Source organism: Uranotaenia lowii, chromosome 2 (assembly GCF_029784155.1).
Source record: "Uranotaenia lowii strain MFRU-FL chromosome 2, ASM2978415v1, whole genome shotgun sequence".
Lineage (NCBI taxonomy): Eukaryota > Metazoa > Arthropoda > Insecta > Diptera > Culicidae > Uranotaenia > Uranotaenia lowii.
This window is the reverse complement of record NC_073692.1, coordinates 124,835,341-124,862,097: the sequence shown is the minus strand read 5'-3', so window position 1 is coordinate 124,862,097 and position 26,757 is coordinate 124,835,341. Positions and strand designations below refer to the sequence as shown.

Below are 26,757 nucleotides of genomic sequence, written 5' to 3'. Positions count from 1 at the left end.
GACCGGGTACATATTTTGGACCACCTAGCAGCTTTTTTCCAATATTTTTCTAATAAATCACGTTAATTATGAAAATTTTCAACATATATAAAGGGTGATACGGTCAAAATTTGGTTAATATCAACTTGACGTATTTCTTTCAATATTGCATTTAAAAAACCTGAACACCCCTCATTTTGAAGGTGGGTTTGTGTAGAATGTTGCTTCTATTTTGGTTTTGAAATTCACTCTCCAGTTGTCAAAATGCCGTCCAAGGAAGAAGAGTAGCGTATCAAAATTTTGCTCGCGCATCGCAAAAATCCGAGCTACTCGCACGCAAATCTGGCAAAATCGCTAAAAGTTGTCAAATGAACCGCTACAAATGTAATTATAGTGTTTGGGGAACGTTTGTCGACAGCCAGGAAGTCTGGATCGGGGGGAAATCGAAAACTGGAAGCCGCTGAGACGACAAAGAGAGTTGCCGGTAGTTTCAAGCGAAACCCTAACCTCTCTCTCCGAAATACCGCAAATAAGCTGGGTGTATAGTTTACAACCGTGCATCGAGCCTAAAAACGAGCCGGACTATCGACTTTCAAGAAGGTAGTGACTCCAAATCGCGATGATAAACAAAATACGACGGCCAAAGCGCGATCCCGGAGGCTGTACACGACGATGCTGACGAAGTTTGACTGCGTGGTAATGGACGACGAAACCTACGTCAAAGCCGACTACAAGAAGCTTCCGGGACAGGAGTTTTATACGGCAAAAGGAAGGGGAAAGGTAGCAGATATTTTCAAGCACATGAAACTGTCAAAGTTCGCGAAGAAATATCTGGTTTGGCATGCCACCTGTACCTGTGGCTTGAAAAGCAGCATTTTCATAGCTTCCGGGACTGTCAACCAAGAAATTTACGTGAAAGAGTGTTTGAATAAACGTCTGCTGCCTTTCCTGAAGAAACACGGTTGTTCCGTACTATTTTGGCCGGATTTCGCATCTTGCCATTATGGTAAAAAAAAACCATGGAGTGGTACGCCGCCAAAAACGTGCAGGTGGTTCCCAAGGACAAGAACCCTCCCAACACGCCAGAGCTCCACCCAATTGAGATATACTGGGCTATTGTCAAGTGGAACCTAAAGAAGACCAAAAACTGCTAAGGACGAGCAGCAGTTCAAGGCAAACTGGCTTTCTGCGACGAAGAAGGTGGACAAGGTGGCTGTACAAAATGTGATGGCAGGGGTTAAGCGTAAGGCCCGGCAATTCGGATTTGGAAAAGCGGAAGCCTAACTGAATATTTTTCCTGAATTTTATACTAATTAAACTTGAAAAAGAAATTTAATTTGATTTTTTAAATAAGGGATTTCACCGATTTACACGCGTTTTCCCTTGACCAAATTTTGACCATCACCCTTTAGTTAAAGCTTCTTCTAATGATTCTAATCATATCTAACATTTCATTCAAATAAGCTGAGAAGGGGGAAAAATGGGAAATAAAGTTCTGATTTTTCACAGTTGTGCCAAATCAAGCCCATTTCAGAAGGACGTGCCATTACTATAATAAGAAAAGACAAGATTAACTTAATTATTCGCATAATTGAGCATCAATCGCTGTCATAAATATAGAAAAAATTAGAAAAAAAAGACTTATTTGATTTAAGGGTGGTCCAAAATACCGACCAGAATAATAATCGAAGAAACGCGTTTTTAAGCTTAAATCTTGTTATCGCAAAAAACGACGATATGTTTCGATTGAAAAAGCCTTGATCTTCGTGTTAGACGGATAATGCAGTCAAAAATTTTAACATGTACTTTTTAATTTCAGAAAATAGTATAGCTACTTCTCAAAGCGGTCCAAAATAGGTCCGTTACCCTATAGAAGACTTGTAACTTAGATATAGATCAGACGTATTTTAGAGAAACAATTCAGTAAAAAAATGTATGCAAGATTTGTATTGTCTCTTCTCCTTTACATCTTTGCTAAAAAATCCTAATATATTATACATGTTTTTTTAGTCAATAAACTACCGTATCGAACACACTTAATTTTTTGCAGCGTAAAGCAACAATTTCAAATTGGTACCTACTGTAAATCACTAGGGAAACCTTCAAATCTGTTTCATATAACGTAACGACATTAGTATATAACCTACATCTCAAAAACTACTTAAAAGATATTTTTACAGAACGCAAAAGTATGATCTACTTTGTTTCGGGTGAAGGGACATATAATTTGCATACATAACAAAAAACCAAAATACCCATACATTTCAATTTAAAGAGAAGCATTTGACTGAAATTCGTTGGTATTTGAAGTAGGTTTCCTAACAGATCTAGTTTCGATTTCGCAAATAGCTTCAAAAGTTTAACTTGATTTAAAAGTTCGTTTGTAATTGAATAAGCCTAAAATCTTTGTTGAAAACTTCAAACAGGTATGCAGAAAAAACAACTACTTCCTGAAACCAAAATTTTACAAAAATTTGAAACCCAGTTATTAAAACATAATAGGTTTTTTTCATCTATACTTTCGGGAAAATGATCAAAAACAACATTTCTCGCGTGAGCTTTCATTACGTCGTATGAAACATCTCATGAATTCACAGAAAACTGCTGCAAAAGTTATCAAAACAACTTTAAAATTTCTATCTGACATATATGTAGAAAATGTTGTCCAGGCTACAAATATTCTAAATGCAAAGAAGTTGCGACTAGTTTATGTCAGTTTTTGTATTTTTTCGTAATAAAACTCTTTGTTTACATTTTGTTTCATACGACGTAATTAAAGCTCACGCGAGATTTATCATCTTCAATCTGGTCGTCCTGATTGGCATCTTCTATAAATTATTCACTTCAAAGCACCTATAAACTAGCGATCAACTCTTCCTTTTGGTGGTTATTGGATGCAGTGAAAACTGCCCTTCCTACAAATGCCTCTTTAGTTGAGCACGGGAAAAAGCTTTAAAAGGATGTTCGTGTTAGTGACAACTTACAGCAAAACAATCTCACACGAAACAACAATTCTGAAAAAAATCGAATGAAATTAATGGTTTTTGGTCAAATTTTGAACTGAAAGCAACGTTTTGACAAATTGTGGTATTATTTAAAAAAAAAACTCGCTTCTTTTCATTATATTTCTTTTTTTTTTAGTAATTGCACACCTCTAAATAAAAGTTTTTACAACAGGTCTGCAATTACGTTTCAACAAGACAATAAAATTGCATTTTTTGCAACTGATCCCATGCTTATAGCCAATACACCGGACTGTGAGTTGATCCCATTTTTTCTAAATACATACAAGAGTTTCACACAAATTTGTCAAATAAAGAGTGTTCGGATCAAAACGTGGTCAGACTAAATATCGTGTCAATCGAGTATTTGTGTATTAAAAAAATCAAAGTATCTTTCATTTTGAAGTTCAATATGCATGAAAGACGGATAAAACGCTCAGTTAAGATTCCGGTTGACCTAGTTAGTCCAAATTAGCGAGCCTTTCGTTTGATGCCTGCCATCAGATCAGATCAGTTGTACAGTCAACTTATCCACTTTCTTTGCCGCAAAACGTCAGTTTGCTTTGAACTGCTTCTCACTGCTAATAATTTTTTGGGTCTTCTTAAGGTTCTGCTTAACTTATATTTTGCCCAATATTTTCTTTTTGGGCGAAGTTCTGGTGTGTTGGGAGGGTTCTCATCCTTGGGCACAACCTAAATGTTGTTAGCGGTATACCACTCTAAGGCCTTTTTTTCATAATGGCAGGATACATAATCCGGCCAAAACAGCACAGACAAGTCATGTTTCTTCAGGAAAGGCAGCAAACGCTATTGAAGACACTCTTTCACGTAAATTTCCTGGTTGAAGGTCCCGGTTGCAACAAAAATGTAGCTTTTCAAGCAACTAACACAGATAGCTTGGCAAACGAGAAATTTCTTAACAAACTTTGATAGTTTAATATGCTTGAAAATGTCTGCCTCCTTTCCTCTTCCGGTTGCTGTAAAATACTCTTATCCCGGAAGCTGTCTGTAGTCTGCCTTGGCGTAGATTTCGTCGTCCATTACAACGCAATCAAACTTTGTCAAGTCGTATACATCTTCCGAGAGCTTGTTTTTGCCGTAAGGTTTTGCTTTTCATTGCGATTAGCATAAGTTCTTATAAGTCGATAGTCCGGATCGTTTTTAAGCTTCATGCAGGGTTGTAGACGATATTCCCAACTTATTGGCGATATCTCGAACGGAGTTTTTAGTTGTTAAAATACGTTCCCCGAACACTTTTATTAATTTGGTGACGGTTGATTTCGCCATCTTGAACGGTTTTGCTATTTCTGCGTGCGTGTGGTTTGGATTTTCACGACGCATGTACAAAATCCTGACTCGTAGCTCCTCTTGCTTGGACGCCATTTTGAAAACTAGAGACCTAATGTCAAAAGCCAAAAGGAAACATCATTCCACACACACACACACACACACACACACACACACACACACACACACACACACACACACACACACACACACACACACACACACACACACACACACACACACACACACACACACACACACACACACACACACACACACACACACACACACACACACACACACACACACACACACACACACACACACACACACACACACACACACACACACACACACACACACACACACACACACACACACACACACACACACACACACACACACACACACACACACACACACACACACACACACACACACACACACACACACACACACACACACACACACACACACACACACACACACACACACACACACACACACACACACACACACACACACACACACACACACACACACACACACACACACACACACACACACACACACACACACACACACACACACACACACACACACACACACACACACACACACACACACACACACACACACACACACACACACACACACACACACACACACACACACACACACACACACACACACACACACACACACACACACACACACACACACACACACACACACACACACACACACACACACACACACACACACACACACACACACACACACACACACACACACACACACACACACACACACACACACACACACACACACACACACACACACACACACACACACACACACACACACACACACACACACACACACACACACACACACACACACACACACACACACACACACACACACACACACACACACACACACACACACACACACACACACACACACACACACACACACACACACACACACACACACACACACACACACACACACACACACACACACACACACATCTATAAAATGAGGGATTTTTTATGAATGAATAAAAAAACGGCGAATTTAAGTTGACCACTTTTTGATCCGAACACTTTTAACAATTTGTTAGCAATTTTTGGTTTGAAAACAGAAGAGAACAATCATGATCAGGTTAACAAATTTTCAAAATTTTGATTGCCTCAAGACTTATCGAATAACGAAGCGAAACATTCTTTCTTCAAATGCTTCCAATGTTAAACAATCTATTGTAACAGGAAATTTATAGAAATGAATTTAAGAAAAAGTGTTCAAACCTATACCCTTACGATTCCTGTTGGCTCTAGAGAAATGTTTCAGGGGTTGCTCCTGTCTCGAAAAAAAAAACCCTTTTCCAGGAAATTAAATGTCAAAAGGGATTACTTTTCTCACTCAGATAAGGTTTCGTGTGAGACATGCTGCAGACTGGCGTATACCATCTGGGTTTTGATCAGCATGGATGATTGAGCAATGTACTGAAAATTTGATATCAAGCACGGGTGTCTCGTGTTGAGATTTCAAAAACTTTTACACATTTTTAAAAACCAAACATGATTTTCGTAAAAAATAGAAATGTATAAGAAAGAATCTACAAAAAAAATTTTTTTTTCATTTTTCGTGTGTCTATGTGTTGTCAAGGAATACCTAGATAGAACAATTGATAATTTAACAACTTCTTCAAGTCGATCGATTCAAATTATATCATTTGCATACGCTGTAGAAGATTCCCCATTGCGTATTTTTGCTTTAAAATTTGCACTAGGATAGCTGAACGTGTATTGTGTTTAATGTGTTATTTATTTATTTATTTTGAATGTTTTAAGTTGAAAAAATAGAGTTCCACAAAGAGAAACGGCGCAAATTTAGTTTGATTAAACATTACTTCGCCGTTCTGAGAATCAAATGAATTAAGAAGAATATGCTTTTAGATGTTACACATTATCTTTTGGGTAGAATTGGGATATGGATGGCATTGACTTGGATTAAAGTAAATATACAAAAAAGATCATAAACATTTGAAGGTTAATTGTCTGAAAGTCGAAAATAAGCGGTCAACAAGGAAATTTTTTACAGCGCTTTTTCTGTGATGCAATTTAATGTGGGACTCGCTTTAGTTTTAATGTCTGTGAAATTTCAAAAGTTTTGTCGTACGCCTGGCCTGGAGTTTACCGTACCATTTTAATTAAAGAGAGTATTTTCGTCGAAATAAACTCAAAATAAACAACAAACGTCACCAAAAACAGCAAAGTTTTTGGAGCTCGCTTGATAAAACCTAAATATTCCACCCCTTTGAAAATGACAAAAAAAAAACCCAAAAAAAATCTCTTTTAGTTTTGATTGACAAATTCGTCAGACTGACGAATGTTTGCGCAACGTTTGTAGACAACTTAATATTCTTCGTACCGTACACCAGAAGTTGTGATGAATGCTTCCGCTTTTGCTACGGGGCCAAAAGTTGCTGATGCAGTTGCAGCCAGGTGAAAAAGATGAATTTTCCGGATGGTGAAGGAAACCAAAGAGGAATGAGGATGTTGCTGACAGTCACATTGATTGCGGTTAATTAAACCCAATCTGCAACTGCTACGTGGCATCAAGGGAAGTCTACAGCTGCGGTGATCTTGTCTCACAGCAGTTCAACGTTTGTGAAATATGTCTGTCTACCTTTGTTACGTGTAGTTTCCTTTCTGTTCTATTCTAACCACCGAAATAATTCAATTAAGGGCGAATTGGCCTTTGGTACTTTGCTTTTGTTAGACAATCCATGATGTGGTTGTTGGCTTGATTTTTTTTAATTAACCGACTTACGTATTTTTGGCTGGCGAAAAAATAACAGTTTTTTTCAAGAAATTCAATTGAAAGATCTGTCATGTTACGATAGTAAGCTTTCTACTCAAGAGTTTTTAAACGTTTTTTAATGTCTGTGATATTCTCAGTTTGAAATTCAAAACTGGTAAAAATGTAAAAGATAACAAGATAGAACCAAATTATTTCTGGGAATTGAACATTCTCGTCCAACCGGAGATTACTTCCGTTTTCTCGATGTCCAGATGAGCCAGAAAGCTAATGGGGTTTTATTGCCGGCTGCTGGTGAAAAACATTTTGATATTCTACCCCCGGAGGCAGCACAATCTAGAACCAACCGCAATGTTCCGGAAGGGAAACGTATCGATTTTGAAACTCCTATTACCGAAATGTTCAACGGAACACAAACATATTTTTTTGTGCTGTAGTATTCACATTGAAGTTTAAATACATTTGATAGATGATTCAAATAGCGTGAACAAAGAAGAGATTTATTTTAGAATTTTAAATTATTTTTTTAAATACTCGTAACTGTCTTTTCAATAGGTATGTCATATTAGATTGAGTCGATTTGGGGTCATTTTTGAATTTCTCAAACCCTGAGATTTAAAAAACTTTGTTTTGGTTCAAAACTCATCTGTGTATTTTGCAGATTTTTTTAAGTAACGTTTACATGAGTAAATTTGAGATTTAAGGTTTGTATGTGAAAATTGAATATTTTGTACTTAAAAAGCAGCATCATTTTTGTTTCTTCTGTGGAACTAAGCCTGCTAATGGTTTTTGTGCCAGTTTATAAATTCTCTAGAGAAAAGTTTCGCTGAACAAGTTCGTGGAAGAGCGTAACTTTGTTTATTGTTAGGCAAAAAAGTTATTAGCTGTTTAACAGGGGTATGTCTTTTGGCATTGAAAAACAATAAATTCAATTGACATCACTGTTGGTGCCTCGCGAAGTATTGCAAAAAAATTAGTCATGCAATACCTCGCTAGGTATCAGCAGCGATTTATTGTTTTTCAATAAGATTGTTCAGCGGAAAATTTCCTTTAGAGTATTTTTAAATTGACACAAAAACCATTAACAGGCTTGGTTCTAAAGAAGAAACAAAAACGATGTTGAGTTTTCAGTACAAAACATTCCATTTTCCCATACAAACCTCAAAGTTCTAATTTATTCATGTAAACGTTACTTAAGAATTCTGCAAAAAAATCATGGATGAGTTTTGAACCAAAACGAAGCTTTTCAGACCCCAGGGTTTAAGAAATTAAAAATAATACCAAATGGAATTGTTTCAATTACCTACTCTATGGAGCCACTTTTAAGAAGCTTGTCTTCATTTATGACCTTTTTGTTCTATTATTTCAATCTTTTATATCGTTATTGCGATTAATATTTAAATTTCAGAAAAAAATTACAATGTCACCATCGGAAAGAGCAGAATTCATAATTCCAGAAATTTGTGGAATTTTTATCAACAAGCAATGAAAATTGGAAATAAATAAACTTCTAATTTAATGATTAATGGCATTTCGGTGAATTATACATTCTAATAGGAAGAATTTCAAATGAAAGTAATGAAAATTATAGACGGATAGATTAGATTAGGAAGCATGAAAGGTGTTGAAAATGAGCCAAGAGCGTGATTTGAGAAAACTTCTTGCCGCACAAGATCATTTGTCCCACATCGTATTATTGTCTAGAAGAAGCAAAGAAGCAAAGAAGCAAACAACGAACACCCGAAAACAGCTTACACATCGATCGAACCAGCTCTCGCGATAGAAAACTTCATCTGAGCCGGCCGTACATTTCCTTTTGTCCGATCGGGGTACGAAAAACACGTGCTTCGATCCATCCATGTATCATTGTATAGATCAATGCAAAGTCAGCCTATCGACTTTGCTTCTTCTAGACAATAATACGATGTGGGACAAATGGTCTTGTGCGGCAAGAAGTTTTCTCAAATCACGCTCTTGGCTCATTTTCAACACCTTTCATGCTTCCTAATCTAATCTATCCGTCTATAATTTTCATTACTTTCATTTGAAATTCTTCCTATTAGAATGTATAATTCACCGAAATGCCATTAATCATTAAATTAAAATCATAAACCAGCGGTGATGAACTGTTAACACACATAAATAAACTTCTGCAATTTTTTTTACCACTCACGTCTTATTGTTCTTATATTCTTTTGTTTTTATTTACCAGAAATATTTTTATTAAACCTAATGCTATATTCGAAAATATGAAAAATCTGTTCCTTTATTGATCTACTAACTAGTTTTAAGAATTTCAATCTATCCTTAAACCTTCCTTTCTTTGAAAATGTACGTTTGCCATTTCTTCCAAGGAAACGTCAAGTAGCCTACCACAATTGCCACTCTAATTGAAGCTTCCAATTCTAATTTCAGCCATTCGGTTGCTGCTGCGAGGAAAAGCTCACGTCGAGTGGAAGGTGTTCGTGTCCGGAGATAAGAGAACGGTAATTATGAGTTCCTTTTGTGCTAGGAATCCTTCGGTAGGCAGAGATTTCTGAGATCTGTTCCGTTGTCGGCACTTTGCTGCAATCGCTACCTTCTAGATAGGTGCCAACGGTAAATTGAGATGTGCAGCAGCGTGTGGAAGATTTAATGATGCTTCTGCTGCCAGTTGGTGCACCCTCTGATGAAAAGACGGCGTCATGGCGCCCACTTTTGGAGGCGGGAAATTGTGACAAATGGTTAGTGTGAAATGTCAGAACCGGTTACAACCCCCAAAAGAAACTTGGCTTTTAACAAGGCGGAATGGCATTGGACTGTTCTCAAGAATTCCCAATAAAAAAGGAATTTTTTTTTATTTGAAATTATCGTTAAAGTTGTTCAAAATACCGGTTGAAATACTATAAAGCTTAGTTCATTTAGGAATGGGACAGTTTCCCATGCGTGTATCTTAAAAATCAATCGTTGGATCAGAACACATTCAGAGAATGAAATGAAGGTAACCTTATTATAATTCATTAAAAATTTGAAAAAAAAAATTATAATTTTTGTAAAAACTAATTTTTATTTAAAATAAGTATTTTCCATCGGCCGGCGCACACTTTTTTCAGTCAATATATGGATCAGTTTTTCTCTCTAATGCTTCGTCAAATCTGTATGGAAGATGACTGCAGCCTTCTTCTACAATTTCTGCTATGTTTTTGCCCAATACTTTTCTTTTGAGAGAACATGAGAGCAATTTGGTGGACTCACCCGTTTAGAAATTAATGAAACGAGATTAAACTCCCCAGCAAACATTTAAAAGGTACATCGCAGGAACAACATAATTATTCATACAAATATAACAGATGAAAAGATTGTATTAAACTTACCAAAATAGCATATAGCTACAAAAGTGGAGGCGATATATCTACAATGACATGATTAAAACGATTCGATTTCCTCACAAAAAGCAAAATATACGATTCTAAGTATGGCCGTAGGAACGGGGGGGGTTTGGGGGTTAAACCTCCCCCATGAGGGTCCATAAAAGCCAGCGAGGTATTCTACTCTACACCCAATATTTAAAATTTATAATCAAGTTTTAATAATAAAGTTGCATTATTTAAGAGTAAAAATCTAGAATAAAAATTAATGCCACAACCTCAAAAACCCATCCTTAGCTCAAAATTCTTCCACAGTTTTTCTAAATTTTCTTACTAGTTCATAGAAATTTAGGTTTGAATAATGAATTTTAATTTTAATTAAATCCATTTCGCAGGTTGTGGTTCCATAGTCTCAAAAATAAAATTGAATTTTTTTTTTCCTATCCAGTTTAGGACTCTTGATTTTCAGTTCAAATAATCATAAAAAAAAGAAATTTGGTTTTGCATTTCATATCAAATTTTTAATCAAATTTTTCTAAAGTCATATGCATTTTCAATATGTTTATACTAAATTTGCAATAAAAAATCCGTAAAATTTAGTTTTATCTTAAAATTTGAAGTTCTTGAACAAATTGTATGGAGCTGCCCTATAGTGAAATGGTTGTGCTGAGGATAAAATATTGCTTTTCTATTTTTATTGATTCTAATAAAATGGAAAAGCAACAAAAGCAGTTCCGAGTTCTCTGTTCTTGATTTGAAAAAAAGCAGTAAAACCCCGCTAATCCGAGGTAGTCAGATTAGTTAAACGTCGGATTATACAAAATTCAAACATTTGAAGTTTCAATATGCCGATGAATGATTGCAAACTCAGATTGCAAATTTTTGAGGAATTCAGGATCCTGAGCAAAAAAATTGGCTTGTCAATTCAATTTCCAGGTTAATTTTTTATTCAAAATTTGTTCGTACACACCATTCAGCTGAAAATCATCAGCATAACGTAGAATTTGAGTTGATTTTCCAAGTTTTGTTTTACGAAAAAATAAACCTAAATTTGAATAAAAAAAATCCACAGAACCTGATCTTCACTTTGTTGTGTTGTGAGCCTACTTGATTGAATGATTCAACTGAATCAAAGCAGTCGAAAGATACCGTAGTTGAATTAAAAGGAATCTTTCGATTGCTGATTCAGCTGATCTTCACCTCAAAAATCAGCTCAAAATTCTATTTATACTCGGTGTATTGCTTAACATTATTATAATTGCAGTTTTTTAAAAGTCAAATTTCAAACTAAAATCATTATTTTGGTTCAAGTTTGCATCATGGAAATTTGGACCTTAAAATGTTTTATCTCTTACTTTTATTTTTGAACATTTGATTTTTTTTCATCGATGGAAAATTGGGCTTATTTGATTTGAGCAAAGAAATAGTTTTTTTTTTTAAGAAATGGAAGGCACTCCTCCGATGAAAGCTAATTCCATATTTTAAAACCTTATTTCATTACAAAAATTAGGCTCACTTTTTAGGTTCAGGGCCAATTTTCTAAAGTTACGATTTAAAACGGAAATTATTAATGTAAAAGTATGGGAGAGTGGGGAATCATGGGCCACTTTTTTTTCGTTGTTCCATAACTTCTTTATTATAAACGATAAAATGAAAATAAAAAATGGTATGGTTTTCTACATTTTCAAGGTATCATAAGGTATTTTTTCTTAAATTTTTAATAAGTTATTTTTCCCAAATTCTGACTGTTTGAAAAAAAAGCAATATTTTTTGGATTTTGAAAAATGGTGGGGAATCGTGGGCCACCAAATCCAAATTGACCAAATAACATGCAAAGTTTATGAGTTGACCCAAAACTATGATTTCCTAATTCATTTCGTTATTTTAAAGCAATTTCAGATAATGAAATAAAAAAGAGAGCTGTGTATGATCGCATAGATTCCAAAACCTGGATCGCGAACGTTTTGGCAAAATTTCTTATATAGGATGGACTAAATATTTTTCATAACTCTTCATTTGGCATAAGAAAACTTTACAGATAGGAAAAACGTATTTCAAGTTCTGAATGTGTATAAAAACATAAAATATAGGTGATTCAAGATGTGTGGCTCACGATTCCCCACAAGCTATGATTTGCAAGTTGGTTGCGTTTGTGTGACTTATTGATGTTTCATCAAAAATTTCTTTTCCACGTGAAAGATCATGACAAAACTAAGATCATAAGCGTATGAGCATATTTTTTGTTATGTACTTTAGGTTCCCCATCGATGAAATTAGCGGGTGTTTTTTAATTATGTAAGTAAATTTTTCTAACTTTTTTTAGCTTGATAAATAAAAGAAGCATATGATGCGTATTTCAGTCAACAACATATAGGAATATATGCTCACGCAAAGCTACGACGATGAAAGTTGGTTTGAGATTTTTATCTCAACACACATCTGAGATATTAAAAGTGGCCCACGTTTCCCCATGGCCCACGATATCCCACTTTCCCCTACTCAAAAATAAATAATCATACAGTTATAAACATAATTTGTTTCAATTTATTCGTGCATTGTCGGGCACAAAATCATAGATAAAAATCAGTCACCAAAACCCCCCCATGAGTCGGTTCTTCCTACGGCCCTGATTCTAAGTAATTTGATTAAAACAAAACAAAATTCCCCGACCGAGATTTGAACTCTGGTCCTCCGAATCCGCCGTCCGATATCTGACCACGATGCCAACTCACCAGTTGATATGATCCCCGCTATAGCCCTATAGGTGGGATTTGTTTTTTACGAACCGGTCAAAGGAAGAAAGGGAGAGACGCCATAGAGTGTCAATCAAAGGACAGCCCATTTATCGTAAATCAGTTCACTCAAATCGTTTATTTGTAATAAGCATATTCTCAACTTTTTGGAGGCATATTTACGAGTTGACTCAATTGCTATCCGATTCAACTTTTTTGGGTCAAACCTTGCCGAAAATGAATGATAAAAAATCACTCAATACCAACTTGTTTACGATGGTCATTGGAAATGTCTTAATATTCGATTTGGTTTATCATTTCTATTACGATTTTATTTTAGCTGGGTCGTTCCACTAAAACACGTTTTACAGAAATTCCAGCTAGCAAAATCTGACAAAAACATTGTTGAATCATCATGGAATCCATTGAAAAATAAAATAGGTAAGTTGAGATCGTAGGCAGCAAAGTATACAAATGAGAGTATTCTTTTAGGCTTTCCAAAAAAAAAGGCGAAATCAAATGTTTTTGTCACGAAAAATCTTTTTTTTTCTCCACAGTAGCAGAGTACGGACAAATCATGATTTTTTTTTTGCAAATACATACTTAAATATGCTAGAGGTCCTGCCATGAGTAGAAACATTACAGGATTGCCGATGCATTTTTTTCAGATTGATTTTTTAACATGTTTTGTTATCCATCAAAAACAAACTCTCGCATTGCCTCGGCACAGGCTATAAAGCAAAAATAATCTCTGGCATTAGCTAAATTTATATTTTAATGGAAGAATAAAGAAGAAGAAATTTTTATTGTTCTAAAGGGGAGTTTAACCACGCAGGTCATCGCTGTTTCTAGAAAAACGCGTTCAAAGTTTGACAGCTCCATAAGCTTCCAGCAAGAATATCATTTTGTTTTCTCAATTTCTTGAAAACCAAATATCATTCAGATAACTTTGAGCTATAAAAATGTAGATCACCAAACGTACTTTTTGACCCAGACGATAACTGCATTTGCATACATTTAGCGCATTCGACCTTTTTAAAAATTTACTACCGATGTCATCAATGCACAGTGGTCCAGAAATGAAATTTAGAGGTAAACAATAATTTGCGTCATTCCCTTAAGTTTGATGCATTTAATGTTTTAGACAAACTTTTACAACAACTAAAGGCGATCATTTGAAGGGTCAGGGGGGGGTCAGGCCATTTTTAGCATGGTTCATAAAGTTTTTTAGATACGAAAATTATTTTCTAACTGAGATAAGATAGAGGCCTACGTTGTTCTACAATATTGCACAACGTAATAACTCATGAAACTTTGTCGAAGATATGAAACGTCTACTAATAATACTCTATAAGTTTTATGACTATTTGTTTTTTTTTATCATTAAGACTCGCTGTTAGGTCTGCTTTTTGTTTGTAGGGCGAATCAGAGAGAACAAATTATCTGCTTTACCACTTCTCCAATTGAAAAGTTCAGAAGGCGCTTTATTAAACCTTTCACTTTCCATACCTTCATGGAATGAATAATTCTTACTTTTATTCAAATTTAAGCTCACTGTTAGATCCAATAGGACTTCTAGAACGATTAACCAAATGAATTTTGGTCGCATAATTGATTTTTAGCTGTTTTCAGGGCTAGAAGCGACCATGAGGCAAAAAAGTAGGGGTAATTAGTTACTTTCAAATATACAGGGTGACAAAAAAGTCCGGTCACACAGGAAAATCTCAATATTTCAAAGAATAAGAAGAAAATCTGTATCTGGCTTTCAAAGCTTTATTCAGTAACTCATACAGATACTTCACAGTTGATATCTTGGAATTACACCACCTTCTCTGATCGAATCAGCTTCAGATGTTTCAGAAAATCGTCTCAAGCGGCGCGCACGTGCTCCATCGGTATCTCGTCCCAGATTTTCGTGATAACTCGCTTGAATAGCTCCATATTTGTTATTTTACAGTCGTTCAGCTTCGACATCATATACCCCCACACGAAATAATCCATTGGATTCAGATCCGTAGACGACGGAGGCCATTAATTCTCGAAATAAAATCGGTCAAGTTTTCCTCACATCACGCCTGAACAACCTTTGCGGTGTGGGATGTGGCGTCATCTTGCTGGAAGCAGTAGTAATCGTCTTCAAAAATAGTTCAGCTTGAGGCAGAACATTTTTCTTCAAAACCGTGCCCGGGTAGTACGCTGCGTTGATTTTGACCCCTTTATCGATAAAAATAAGAGGCAGTTTACCTCTCTTGCAAATGGCTCCCCAAACCATCACTGACGTCTTTTTTTTTAACCGGGAAACCCTGCCATGGCTCACAACTCAATGTAAACAAACTACACAGAAACCAAACTCTGCCACTTTGGGCAGCAAAGTTAGCCCTATCATTTGACATATAGATGGCACCAGAGAGATGCATCGTGTAGGCTACAGGCGACCCCAAAAAAGTGTGATCGGACTTTTTTGTCACCCTGTAATTAGGACCAAACAAGTGACCACATCAAGTCAAAAATTTCATCAATAGGGACTTAACTAATTTCAACCAATAGATTGAATAAGCAATTTGTCAATTTAAAAACAGCTTTTCATGAGGATTTATGAGCTTCTGGCAACAAAAAAATATAAATTTTATCACATGGTACTACAAGGTAGGCATCAGACTGAGTCAAGTTTGAGTCTTCTTTATTACTAAGGACCTGAGGTTTAAAAAAATCGTTTTGGTTCAAAACTTATCGTTTCAAAAAGTTTATAATTTTGTTTTGAAAAACAAATATGATCTTTTTTTTACTATGAAAAGCTTTTTATCGTTTTTGTGTGAATTTATAAATTCTTTAAATGATTTATTTTCTGATGAAGAAGTTTGTCGGAGACCTTAACTTCGTATCATTTAGTTACAAAATTCAAGAAAGTGGATGCCGTTCGAGTCAAAACCAAATATTTTAGACCTCAAAACACCTCATAAATAATTTGTCTAACCAGCCCACATATGGTATTCACCTTTTTTTTACATTTTTAGCTATATTCTGTACTGTAAAAGATCTCAAACGATTTTAATGCTCAAAAAATGCAATAATAATACCTAAAAAAGACCAATTATTTGATTTTTTAAACTATTCAAAAGGTATTGAAAAAACTATTTTGTATTTTTTTTGTGTAAGTTTCTTAGTAAAATGTCAAAAAAGTAATTTTCATCGACAAAAAAAATCTCAACGAATTAATTATTCATACAGCTGAGGGTGAAAAAAGACTCAAAATCGCCTTGCATGTTTTAAAGGACATACGGATAGAAATCATGAAAAACTCGAATAAATTATCGATAGATTATCGATATTTTAGTTGATTGTTTAACTCGAATTGAGAATAATAAAATTCATGATATTGAAAAGACATAACAATGTTGAAATATCAGAATTCCAGACCTGTATTAAAACACTGTATGAGTGAAGCAAAACGTAACTAGCTAAAAACAACTATCATCTAGAGTGGAATTTACGAAGCAAAAACGTATGAAAGACTATTAAATAACTTTAGGATTTTTTATTAATTTTGTGATTCAGAAAGTGTGATGTATTTATATTATCTTATATTTAATTCCTCATTTAAATGTTATAGCCTCGTAAACCCACATTTAAAATCCGAGAAAAAAGTTATCTTTTTGAACAAACATTTTAAAAAGGCTAGACTTAAATAAAGCTTAGTTCTTTTAGAAATGGGACACTTTCATTTGGTTATAGCTCGTTAACTAGTTATTGGATATTAAAAATTTTGACAGCATTTTGTTGCCTGTAAAAAATACTATTCGACCTATTTTTTTCAAAATTTAAAATTTAAGCGTTTTTGAGATATGTACGATGCAAGAGAAAAAGAAAAAAATAATTTTGCACAGTTTCCTTCAAAATTCGTCATTAGCAAATTGATAGCTGACAAAACCGTTGATTTTTCAAAGTATTACTGAGTTTTTGTGGTGGATAAGTATGCAAACACTGTTAATAATGTCCACAAAGTTCAAATCAAGCATTGGAGTGAAGCACATGATCGGCAACAACGGTTAAGGATCACCAAGGAAGTCAAGTCTCATACCAGCATTTTTAATTTTCAATAAACGAAAAACTAAGGGTAGATCGCTGAAATGTCCAAAACCATTTTTTTCCGATAAGCTGAAAGTGATGCCTAGTGATGACTCATTGAAATCCAATCTCAAACAACCATTTTTAGATAGTTCCAAAGCTCTTAAGCTGTAAAACCGGTACCGAAAAAAAACGTTGAAAAATGTGGTCAAAAATAATCAAATTTGTTAATTTCGAAACAACTGTATCCACTAAAATTCTTCCTGTTTAAAGTTTCCAGAGAAGTATTGGACCAAAAAGTATCAGAAATTGAAGAACTAGGGTGAAGCCACCTAAATTATAGATTTTACGAAGTATAAATTGGAGAAACTGATCAATACCATGACTGAAAAAAGTGTGCGCCGGCCAATGGGAGATACCAAGAATAAAGTAGAAATTTCTTTAACAAAAAACGGTAAATATTTTTTTTCAAATTTTTTCATGAAAGATCATAACATTACCTTCTTTTTCTTCATAGAAACTATTTCGTTCAAACGAATGGTTTTTGAGATACAGGCATTCGTAACTGTCCCATTTCTAAAAGAACTAAGCTTTAAATTTAAAATTAAATAAAAATGAAACAATGATTTGTAGAATACGACGAAATATAAACTTTTGTTACGCATGGATAATTGAATGTTGAAAAAACAAATCCTCATTTTCGGTCCTTCCTGTTCGTATCATACTCCTATACCAGGGGTGAGCAAGCCGCGGCCCGCGGGCCGCATGTGGCCCGCGAGACCCTTTTGTGCGGCCCGCGAAGCTTTTTTCTAATTTTTATGCCTTAACTTTTTTTTACAATTGTTGGGAAAATTCATATGACTTGAGCAAATATGCACTTATCTGCATTTGCCGCACAATCAGTAAGATTGTTAACTTTTTTCGATATTTCAAGCATTTATTATGTTCTGTTCAATGCATAAATGCAATATTGCTCATTGGCATAACGTAATATTGGATTTTTTTTTTCATTCAGCATAAATTTTTCCTAATTATTTACCACTTTGAAAAGCAAAATACATCAAAGTGAATCGGAAGAACAGCCAAAAATCGGAAGCTACACATGATAAATGGAATTGCGAAGTCCGAAAGAAGTCTTTATTTTCGTTTCAAGCTAAAATAAAGTAGTATAATAAAAAATGTGCTCAGCGGATTATTTTTTAAATTATTTTATTCAATTCGGCTAAAAGGCTTGTTCTGTTTGCATTCAAATACTGAAAAAAAATTAAACCAAAACCTTGTGAAATATTTTTTTCTTCTGAATATTGACGAAAATAACGAAAGTTTGATAATGAAGCCTGGGTAAACGGTTTTAGATTTTTTATCAACATGAATCAGTCGGCATCAAAGTTATCGGCAAAAATTTATTAGTTCTTGATGAAAACAAAAGATATCTGAAATTATGCGATTCGATTCAAAAGTTCTTTGCGATTATCTGTGATGCTTTTTTCAGTAATTTGAAAGAAAATGTATAACAAACATCGGAAAAAAGCCGAATTCAATTCAGCTATTTGACTTATAATTAACTCATTCCACATTATCAAAGTAATAATATAGCTTTAGAAATCGTATCCCAATGACATCTTACTTATATTAAAAATTATAAAAACCTGGATGAAAATTTCAGAATCAAGAATTTAGTTTTTAAGATAGTTGCTTAAAATATCTGAAATTGAACATATTCCTGTGATTTCGACAATTTTTCTCAAAATATCAATGCAATGATCCGATACAGAACTTCAATTCAAAAACAGGGTTATTTACCGGTTGTAGAGAAAATATCAAGGCTTTGAGGACAAGTTTTAATTGTGGAAAAAATCACAGAAAGTCAATTAGCGATTCAACTTCCAACGCTAAGAAGACGGTGATTTCTTTGAATACATATTTTTCAAACGATTAGTTATCACTGTGATAAGCTCCAGAAATTTTTTAAATGGAAGTGATGACAAATAGTACTATCGGTTTTTACAAGAATGTTGTAAGAACGAATGTTCGCTACCTTTTTAATATGGGGTATTTAAAAAGTCGTGTTGAATTTCTGTTTTTAAACAAGTGAATTTCTTTTATCTTTCCTATTTCAGATTTCATTGGGCCAAAAATTCGATTTCTAAAATATAACGTGAAGCTCTGCTAATAAATAAAAAATTGGCCCGCCGACAAAATTTGATTCAAAAGGTTGCTCACCCCTGGCCTATACTAATTACGGTCAAAATGCATCACTTCTTAAAATATTTAGAATGTTCAATCGCATATCATCCATCAGTTTTTGATTTTTGTTTATCTCACAGCACATTTTTTTTTTTTTTATTGTTTACATTTACAACTAACACATCTTTCGTACGGCTAACTATCCTAAATTTAACCAAGTTCCAAAATGTCTTGTAAATCCATTCCTATTATTCCATCTACTATCTCTTATTTCTTTCTTTAAAACATATAAAATAGGATTTTTGTTATTCTTAAGTATAAAAGAGGTTACTTTTGCCACTAACCAAAGGCCGGCTTTCTGTTGCTTATTTTTCTCATTAATTTTGCTTAGTAGTATGTTTTCGGGATCGGACGTTACAATTTTTAGTCGATGTTGTAAAACATATTCACATTGAAATGTAAATTTCGCTGAGCTTAATCTAGGCCTAAGATTAACTTATAAAATATTGCTAGAATGTGAGGTGTGTTAATTTTCAGTACTAGATGTACCATTTGGATTTGAATTGTAATCTGTTGATGCAAAAGATGAGGGGTTTAACGCACATATGAGTTTTTGGATAGAATTTCATCTTATATGGGCTTTTTCCCCTCCAATAAAGATAAAGATAAATTGGAATTTCGAAAAAAAAATTAGAAGCGTTTTTTTAAGATCACATGTATTTATTTGTTAGAAAATAATAAAAACAGTTACTTTTAAAAAACTAACTGGTGTGTGACCAGCTTAAAAAAGTGACAAAGCTACTAAAAAGTGACCAACTTCTAGCCCTGTGTTTTAGGGGCCTCTCAATGAGACTTTCCCAGATTTTTTACGATCCAGCCCAAAAATTTGGTCAGTGAATCCATTCATTAGACGCTAATTCAAAAACTACTAAACGGATCGCTCCAAAAATTCGCACATGTAAACATTACATTAATAAGTAGTCTCAATGTTATCATTTTCATTCATTTTCATCAATTTTTATCAATCCGTTCAAGAGTTATAAGTTCCGCGTCCCACGCGAAATCCATGGTGCTCTAGGTGCAGTGTGGAGTTTGTGGAGTTTGAACAGTAACATGATTAACTCTAATCCGCTCCTTAGTGTCAATATGACACTATTGGAAGTTTGGCGACTTGTAACTTTACTCGGGTGCATCCAAATAATAAAAATTTCTTCGGAGACCCTCAATTAATTCTCGCAATCTTCATTTTTGCATCATAACTTTTCATATGGACGCACCCTGAAAGTCCAGGAAAAAAATCCCTAATCAGACCTTGACTGTCAATTTGACACTCCTCGCTTAAAACCGCTATACCTCTCTTCTTTCTGCCGGTTTTTACTAAATTTTTAGTTTTTTAATCCTCGTAACTGTAACTGAAATACGTTTGCAGATATTATTCACTTTCAACACTTCAGTTTTCCGTTATTCAAAATCTTAGAAAAAAAAATCCGAAAAAACATGTTTCCGAAAAAAGACTGTAGATCGGCAACGGAATGCTTAAAAAATTTCACTTAGTGTCCAAGAAAGTTGAAGTTAAAAACGATACGCTGCCCATATGGAATTTTTTTTTTAAATTTTCTAGATCATGACCACAAAAATTGTAAAAAAGTGGTGTAAAAACCGTACGTTTAAATTAATGAACCAATAAAATTGTTTAGGTCACACCAGATTAATTTTGAAAAGAGTATTTCAAAGTTGACCTTATTTGGCTCAATATCGCATGTTTAAATTTTCAAAATACAAAACGCAGAATTTTTGACGAATTTTCAAAGGTAGTTGTTTTTTTCTAACTTTTCGTCAATTTGTAATTTTTTCAGATTTTCTTGCACAAAAATTCAACTTTGCACTGAATTTTGAGTATATTTATTAACGTAAGATTTTCGTAATAAATTTATACTCACCAAAAAAGTAATTTCATACCGATTTTCTGAATTTACTTTTAGTTTTATATTTGTCATATTTTTTGTTAAGTATTGCAGCGCTGATTTAATAACACCACTAGAATCGGTATGAAATTAAGTTTGATTGAATTGCAAGAAAATCTGGGAAATTGCAAATTAAATAAAAGTTTAAAAAACAGCAACCTTTGAAAATTCGTCACAAATTTTGTGTTTTGTATTTTAAAAATCTAAAAATGCAAAAATGTGCCAAATTACGTCAACTTTTCAATCCTCTATTCAAAATTTATCTGATGTGACTTAAACAATTTTGACAATGATTGACATTGACATTGATTGAAGTACGGTTTTTACACCAATTTTTACATTTTAGGTGATCATGATCTTAAAAAAAATCAAAAAATATTTCCATATTATGTGCAACGTATAGCTTTCTTGGACACTAAGTGAAATTTTTCTTGAGCATTCCGTAACTCACCTACAGTCTTTTTCCGAACCATATTTTTCGATTTTTTTTTTTAGTCTTTGAATAACGGAAAACTGAACTGAACTGAACTGAAGCTGAATATTGTCTAAAAACATATTTGAGTTACATTACGATGTTTACAGAACTATAAATTAAATAAAAATATTGGTTTTAGTCAGAAGAGTCAAATTGGTTGTTTTGGTAAAAGGATCAATATTAGGAGGTGGGAATAGTAAAATTTTGGATTTTCGAAACTTTCATATAGTTAAATGCCATCCTAGTCGTAACTCTTTTTTGGTTTTCACTGTAGCAAGCCCGACGGAATTCCAAAAATATTTGCTGCCTTTAGATTTCACGTGTAAGGCAAATTTTTATTCAAATTTCACACGTATTTAGAAACCATCCAATTCTGCCCATCTGCCGCAAACCGTCCGGAGCAACCAAAACCATTAGTGCAAAACTTTGATGTTCCAAAACAGTAAAATCCCTACAGCTTTAACTCTTCCAACTCAAATCCTCTATCTGAGAAAGGATATTTTCTAAGCCACAGACTGCCATATTCTAGAAATCCCCTTAACACACTCTGTGCCATTCCTTAATCCTACGGCGACCATCAAGACTTTTTATGGCAACCATACGCGAAGAATTTAATAGAGAATTCGTTTTCAAGTGGTGGTGCACCGGTGCACTACCGGTAGTGCACTTTTTATCGTTTTCATGCTCGTTTTCACGATAAGTAGTGCACTGGTAGTGCACCATAAAGTGGAACACTCTGAAAATATTTGGTGTTGCTTGCGCTCTCACCAATACTATCATGAATTTGAAAACACGTTCTTCCCGATGTAAACAAATATCAGCTGGTTGGTTTATTTCTATACCGCAAAAATTGCGTTCGAGCTGTTTTTTTCTCTTTTTATCCCGAAGAACGGAAACTTGTTCCGGATTCAATACCAGTGTCGTTTCCAACAGAGGCGGAGAATTTCACCTGGATGGCACGTTCCAAAGCAAACAACGCTCCCAAGAAGAAATGTGTCCAGAAGGCTTGCTGCAATCGGTTCCAGGCGATGCCGAAAAAGAGCAGCAAATCAGAGTGCAAAAAGGCCAACCCAAAGATCTGGTGGAATCGCCCAAACCGAAAAGTATTCTTGTTCGGGAGGGTCTTCACAGCAAGAAGCGTTCAGCTGCATCAAAGCTACTCTGCTACCAGCAAGCTTCGAGCTGTGCCTTAGGGTGACGATGCTCGGTCGCGCCAAGTCCCGGATTCCCACCCGTTGCCCTTCAAAAACGGTAGTTCGATACTACACCCGCATTGGGAGCTTGAATTTCGTTCGTTTCGGTCTGTTAGCAAAATTTTCTTCCCCGACTTCCGTGATCCGAGTTCCAAGAATTATTTTTTGTAATAATCTTAAATGGAAATAGGTACTCGAACGAAGGATTTGCGAGAAATAAACGTTCAAAATACCGGGACCTTCAAGCTGGGGTAACTGCAGTCTAGCAGCAGCAAACATAGACCGCCCAGAATCAGCCGGTATTGCAGTTCATCAGAGCCAGAGGCGAATCTACTAAGCAAAATAAATCTGAAATCTTAACAATTCAACATAATACATAAATTCATGCTAAAATTTTCATTTTGTTTAAAAGACAATGATCAACTAAAGTAAATTTCATTTCAATTTTCGAAGTAAAACGAAAACAAAATACCAGCTGTAATGGATTTTTGACAGCTTGATGTTTTTTGTTGACACTGCCGATTTCACGCACACCTACAAAGGAGAGTGCAAAACTCGATTCATGCTCGTTTTCAGCGTGGATGGTGCAAAACTTTCGGGTGGTGAAAACGAATACGGTATAAGAGTGCTCAAACGTTCTAAGCTCAATGCACACAGCCACACAAACAACATACATATCTACATCGAAATGAATGCATTCAATGCAAACTCATAATACCCTCCCACACAACAGCGAGCGCACTTTGACTGGGTGCTGTCTATTGAACCATTCAGCCTTTACTAGACGGATGTTTACCATTCTACAACTGCTTTTTCTCTCTCATTTCTTTTCATCTCATTTTTTCCCTTTTATTTCTGTGCACCTACCATGTGGCTGGCTGGCGGACCTGGTGCTTCCTTTTTCGGATGGATGGTCCCGGAAATGGCGTCCGGGTGCGTGGGTGCTTCGACGGTGGCCGGACCACTAGGTGAAGGACGATCAGCTGTACATCGACGAGCGGGCCGTCATCTGGGGCGAGCGAACCGGCGAAGGGCTGGACGTGACGGTGCCGGTTCTCGTACGCGGCCAGCATCAGTTTCCGTTCCGTTTCAGCATCCCGGAAACCAACCTTCCCTGCAGCTTCGAGTCACGTGCCTGCTATATTCGTTACTTCGTTAAGGTGGGTTGATTGATTGAGTTTACGATTGCTCAGCGCTTCTTGATGGCGCGGATTGCTCCTAACTGGTAGCATCAGCAGATTTTTTTTTGCTTCCCTTTTTTCCATAAATCATGAACACATGAAGATTTATAAGATAATCAAATAATACGGATCATAAGCAGAGAGTTACATCGCTGAATGATGATTCTCGACGATGTAGCTGCTACAAATGGTAAAATTTTACAGTGAGACAGCAACAATGTTAGCTGAACATCAACTTAGAAGGAAAATTGCAATATGTTGTTCGTTGGGAAATACCACAATGTGGATGCATAGGAAAATAAAACATTCCGAGTAATCTGATAGGTGAATTGTTCATCAGTTTTTGGTTTGCATTTCTCGACGGCAAGCCAACTTCCGCCGTTCTGGCCGAACATTTAAATCATTTTCATTTATTTGCCAATTATAGCATCTATTGAAGCGTTATTTCATCAAACGGTAGACCTAAGGATATTTCTAAATTCAACGCGCTCTGATTGTTTCTTCTGAAAATGAATGTGTGTAAGTGGTATTATATTTCCAAGCCTAAATATTGTGACCTACAAACTAATGTGTTTCGAAAATTCGCTGTACTCCGCAATCAAAATTTTGGGGGTTTAATTTGTTATGTTCCCTGATCAGCCTGAAGGTCCCATGTCGCTTTTTAGCTTAAGGCTTGCTTCAGATAGAATTGGAACAAAAACAAATGCCTGTATTTCAGCTATTTTTTATTGAATTCAAGATCTTTTATCGTTTTATCGTAGCGTTTTCTTCATATTTTTAAGAAAAAAAAGGTTACAATTTATTCGCCACGGTTTCGGAGGAATTCTCAAATTTTTCCTGTAACACGACTCATTAGGCGGCGCACACTTTCTTCGTCCACTTTTTTAGCTATCTTATTCTACCAGTTCTTCATCTGATTGATTTCTATGACCACCTTTCCCTTTGCCTTGAGTCTCCTCTTCATGATTGCCCAGTATTTCTCAATAGGACGGAATTGGGGGCAGTTGGGTGGGTAAAGTTTTTCGGAACAAACTGGACTCCTTTCTAAGTATACCATTCTTGAACGACTTTGCTGTAATAACAGCTTGTCAAATCTGGCTAAAACATAACGGGATGGCCGTGGGATCATATTAATGGCAAATTCGTTTTTGAAGACATTCTTTTTGGAATAGTTCCGATGTCCATGTCTTATTTGTAACTGTGCAGAATTTTCCATTCTTTAGGCTTCCATGTTGATATTTTACGAAGTACAGTCGATTTGCGAAACGTCAAAATTACATACGTTACCGACACGTGGGCGCGAAGGATTTCCAAATCCGTCCATCAGGAGCGCCACAATATGAGCAAAAGTTTGTTCCAATTCTGCAAGCAAGCTTTATTTGGTCATTTCTTGGAGGTCGCTCAGCGAAGCTCAAATGGTAGAATGGAATTTTTATAACAGTCGTTTTATATCCGGATATAACTTTTGTGCGTATGTAAGTCCTTGACCTTTCTTGTGTTATGTTTTCCATGTAAACGAATAAAGGCTCAAACCACCGCACGGTTCGAAAATGAGAACTGCGGCTGTTTTATCCTCAAGTTTCTACTTTTTTTTCCTCTAGTTCAGAGAAAACATATTCGGTCTTGAAAATTCTGAACCAAATGAGACCTATTTGTGTGATTTTGTTTTTAAGAAAGCAAATGAAAGGTGTTTGAGCCACCGCACGCTTATGAAAATGGAGATATCGCTGAGTTTACCCTAAGTTCCCTTAAAAATTTAATTTTTTTCAGAAAAAAAAACATGTTTGGACTTAGAAATTTTAAGTAAGCCAAATGAGACCTATTCTGTGTGATTTTTTCCGAGAAATATAATGAAAGCTGTTTGAGCCACTGCATGCTTCGAAAAATCAGTTATCGCTGATATCACTCTCAATTCCCCTACATTTTTCAAATAAAATTCAGAAAAAAAATTTTGGACTTGAAAATTTGGAATCAAATGAGACCTACTATGTGTGATTTTTTTTTTTTGAGAAATCAACAGAAGGCTGTTTAGGCTACCGACCGCACGCTAGGGAAAATGGAAATATCGCTGATTTTACACTCAATCCCCCTACATTTTTTTTCAAATAGTTCAGAAAAAGCACGTTCGGATTCGAAATTTTTCAAGTAAATGGGAAATATCTTATCTGATTTTTCTGAGGAGTCGAATGAAGGCTGTTTGAACCACTGTATGCATGGGGAAATGGAGTCAATTTCCCTAATTTTTTTTAAATCGTTCGGAGAAAGCATGTTCGGATTTGAAAATTTCAAACCAAATTTGACTTACCTTAAGTAATACTTTTTGGAGAAATCGAATGAACGCAGTTTGAGCCACTGCACGCTTAGGAAAATAAGAAATCGTTGATTTTAACACTCGATCCTCTTACATTTTTCAAATTATTAAAAAAAACATGAAAATGAAGTCGAAGTCGGTTCATTTGATTTCCTTAGAGAAAATCACACAAGATAAGTCCCATGTGATTCAAAATTTTCGAGTC

General features: G+C 35.2%; 1 protein-coding gene across 12 annotated transcripts in view; it reads left to right on the top strand.

Annotated features, from left to right (window-relative positions):
- Positions 1–26,757, top strand: part of LOC129748874 (arrestin domain-containing protein 3-like) — a 129,397-nt gene that overhangs the window by 63,155 nt on the left and 39,485 nt on the right. For all 12 annotated transcript variants that reach the window (XM_055743653.1, XM_055743648.1, XM_055743654.1 and 9 more), the window contains exons 3-4: positions 9,513–9,583; positions 24,029–24,220. In XM_055743653.1, coding sequence (XP_055599628.1) covers positions 9,513–9,583; positions 24,029–24,220 — 263 coding nt within the window. The remainder of the gene's footprint in view (positions 1–9,512; positions 9,584–24,028; positions 24,221–26,757) is intronic.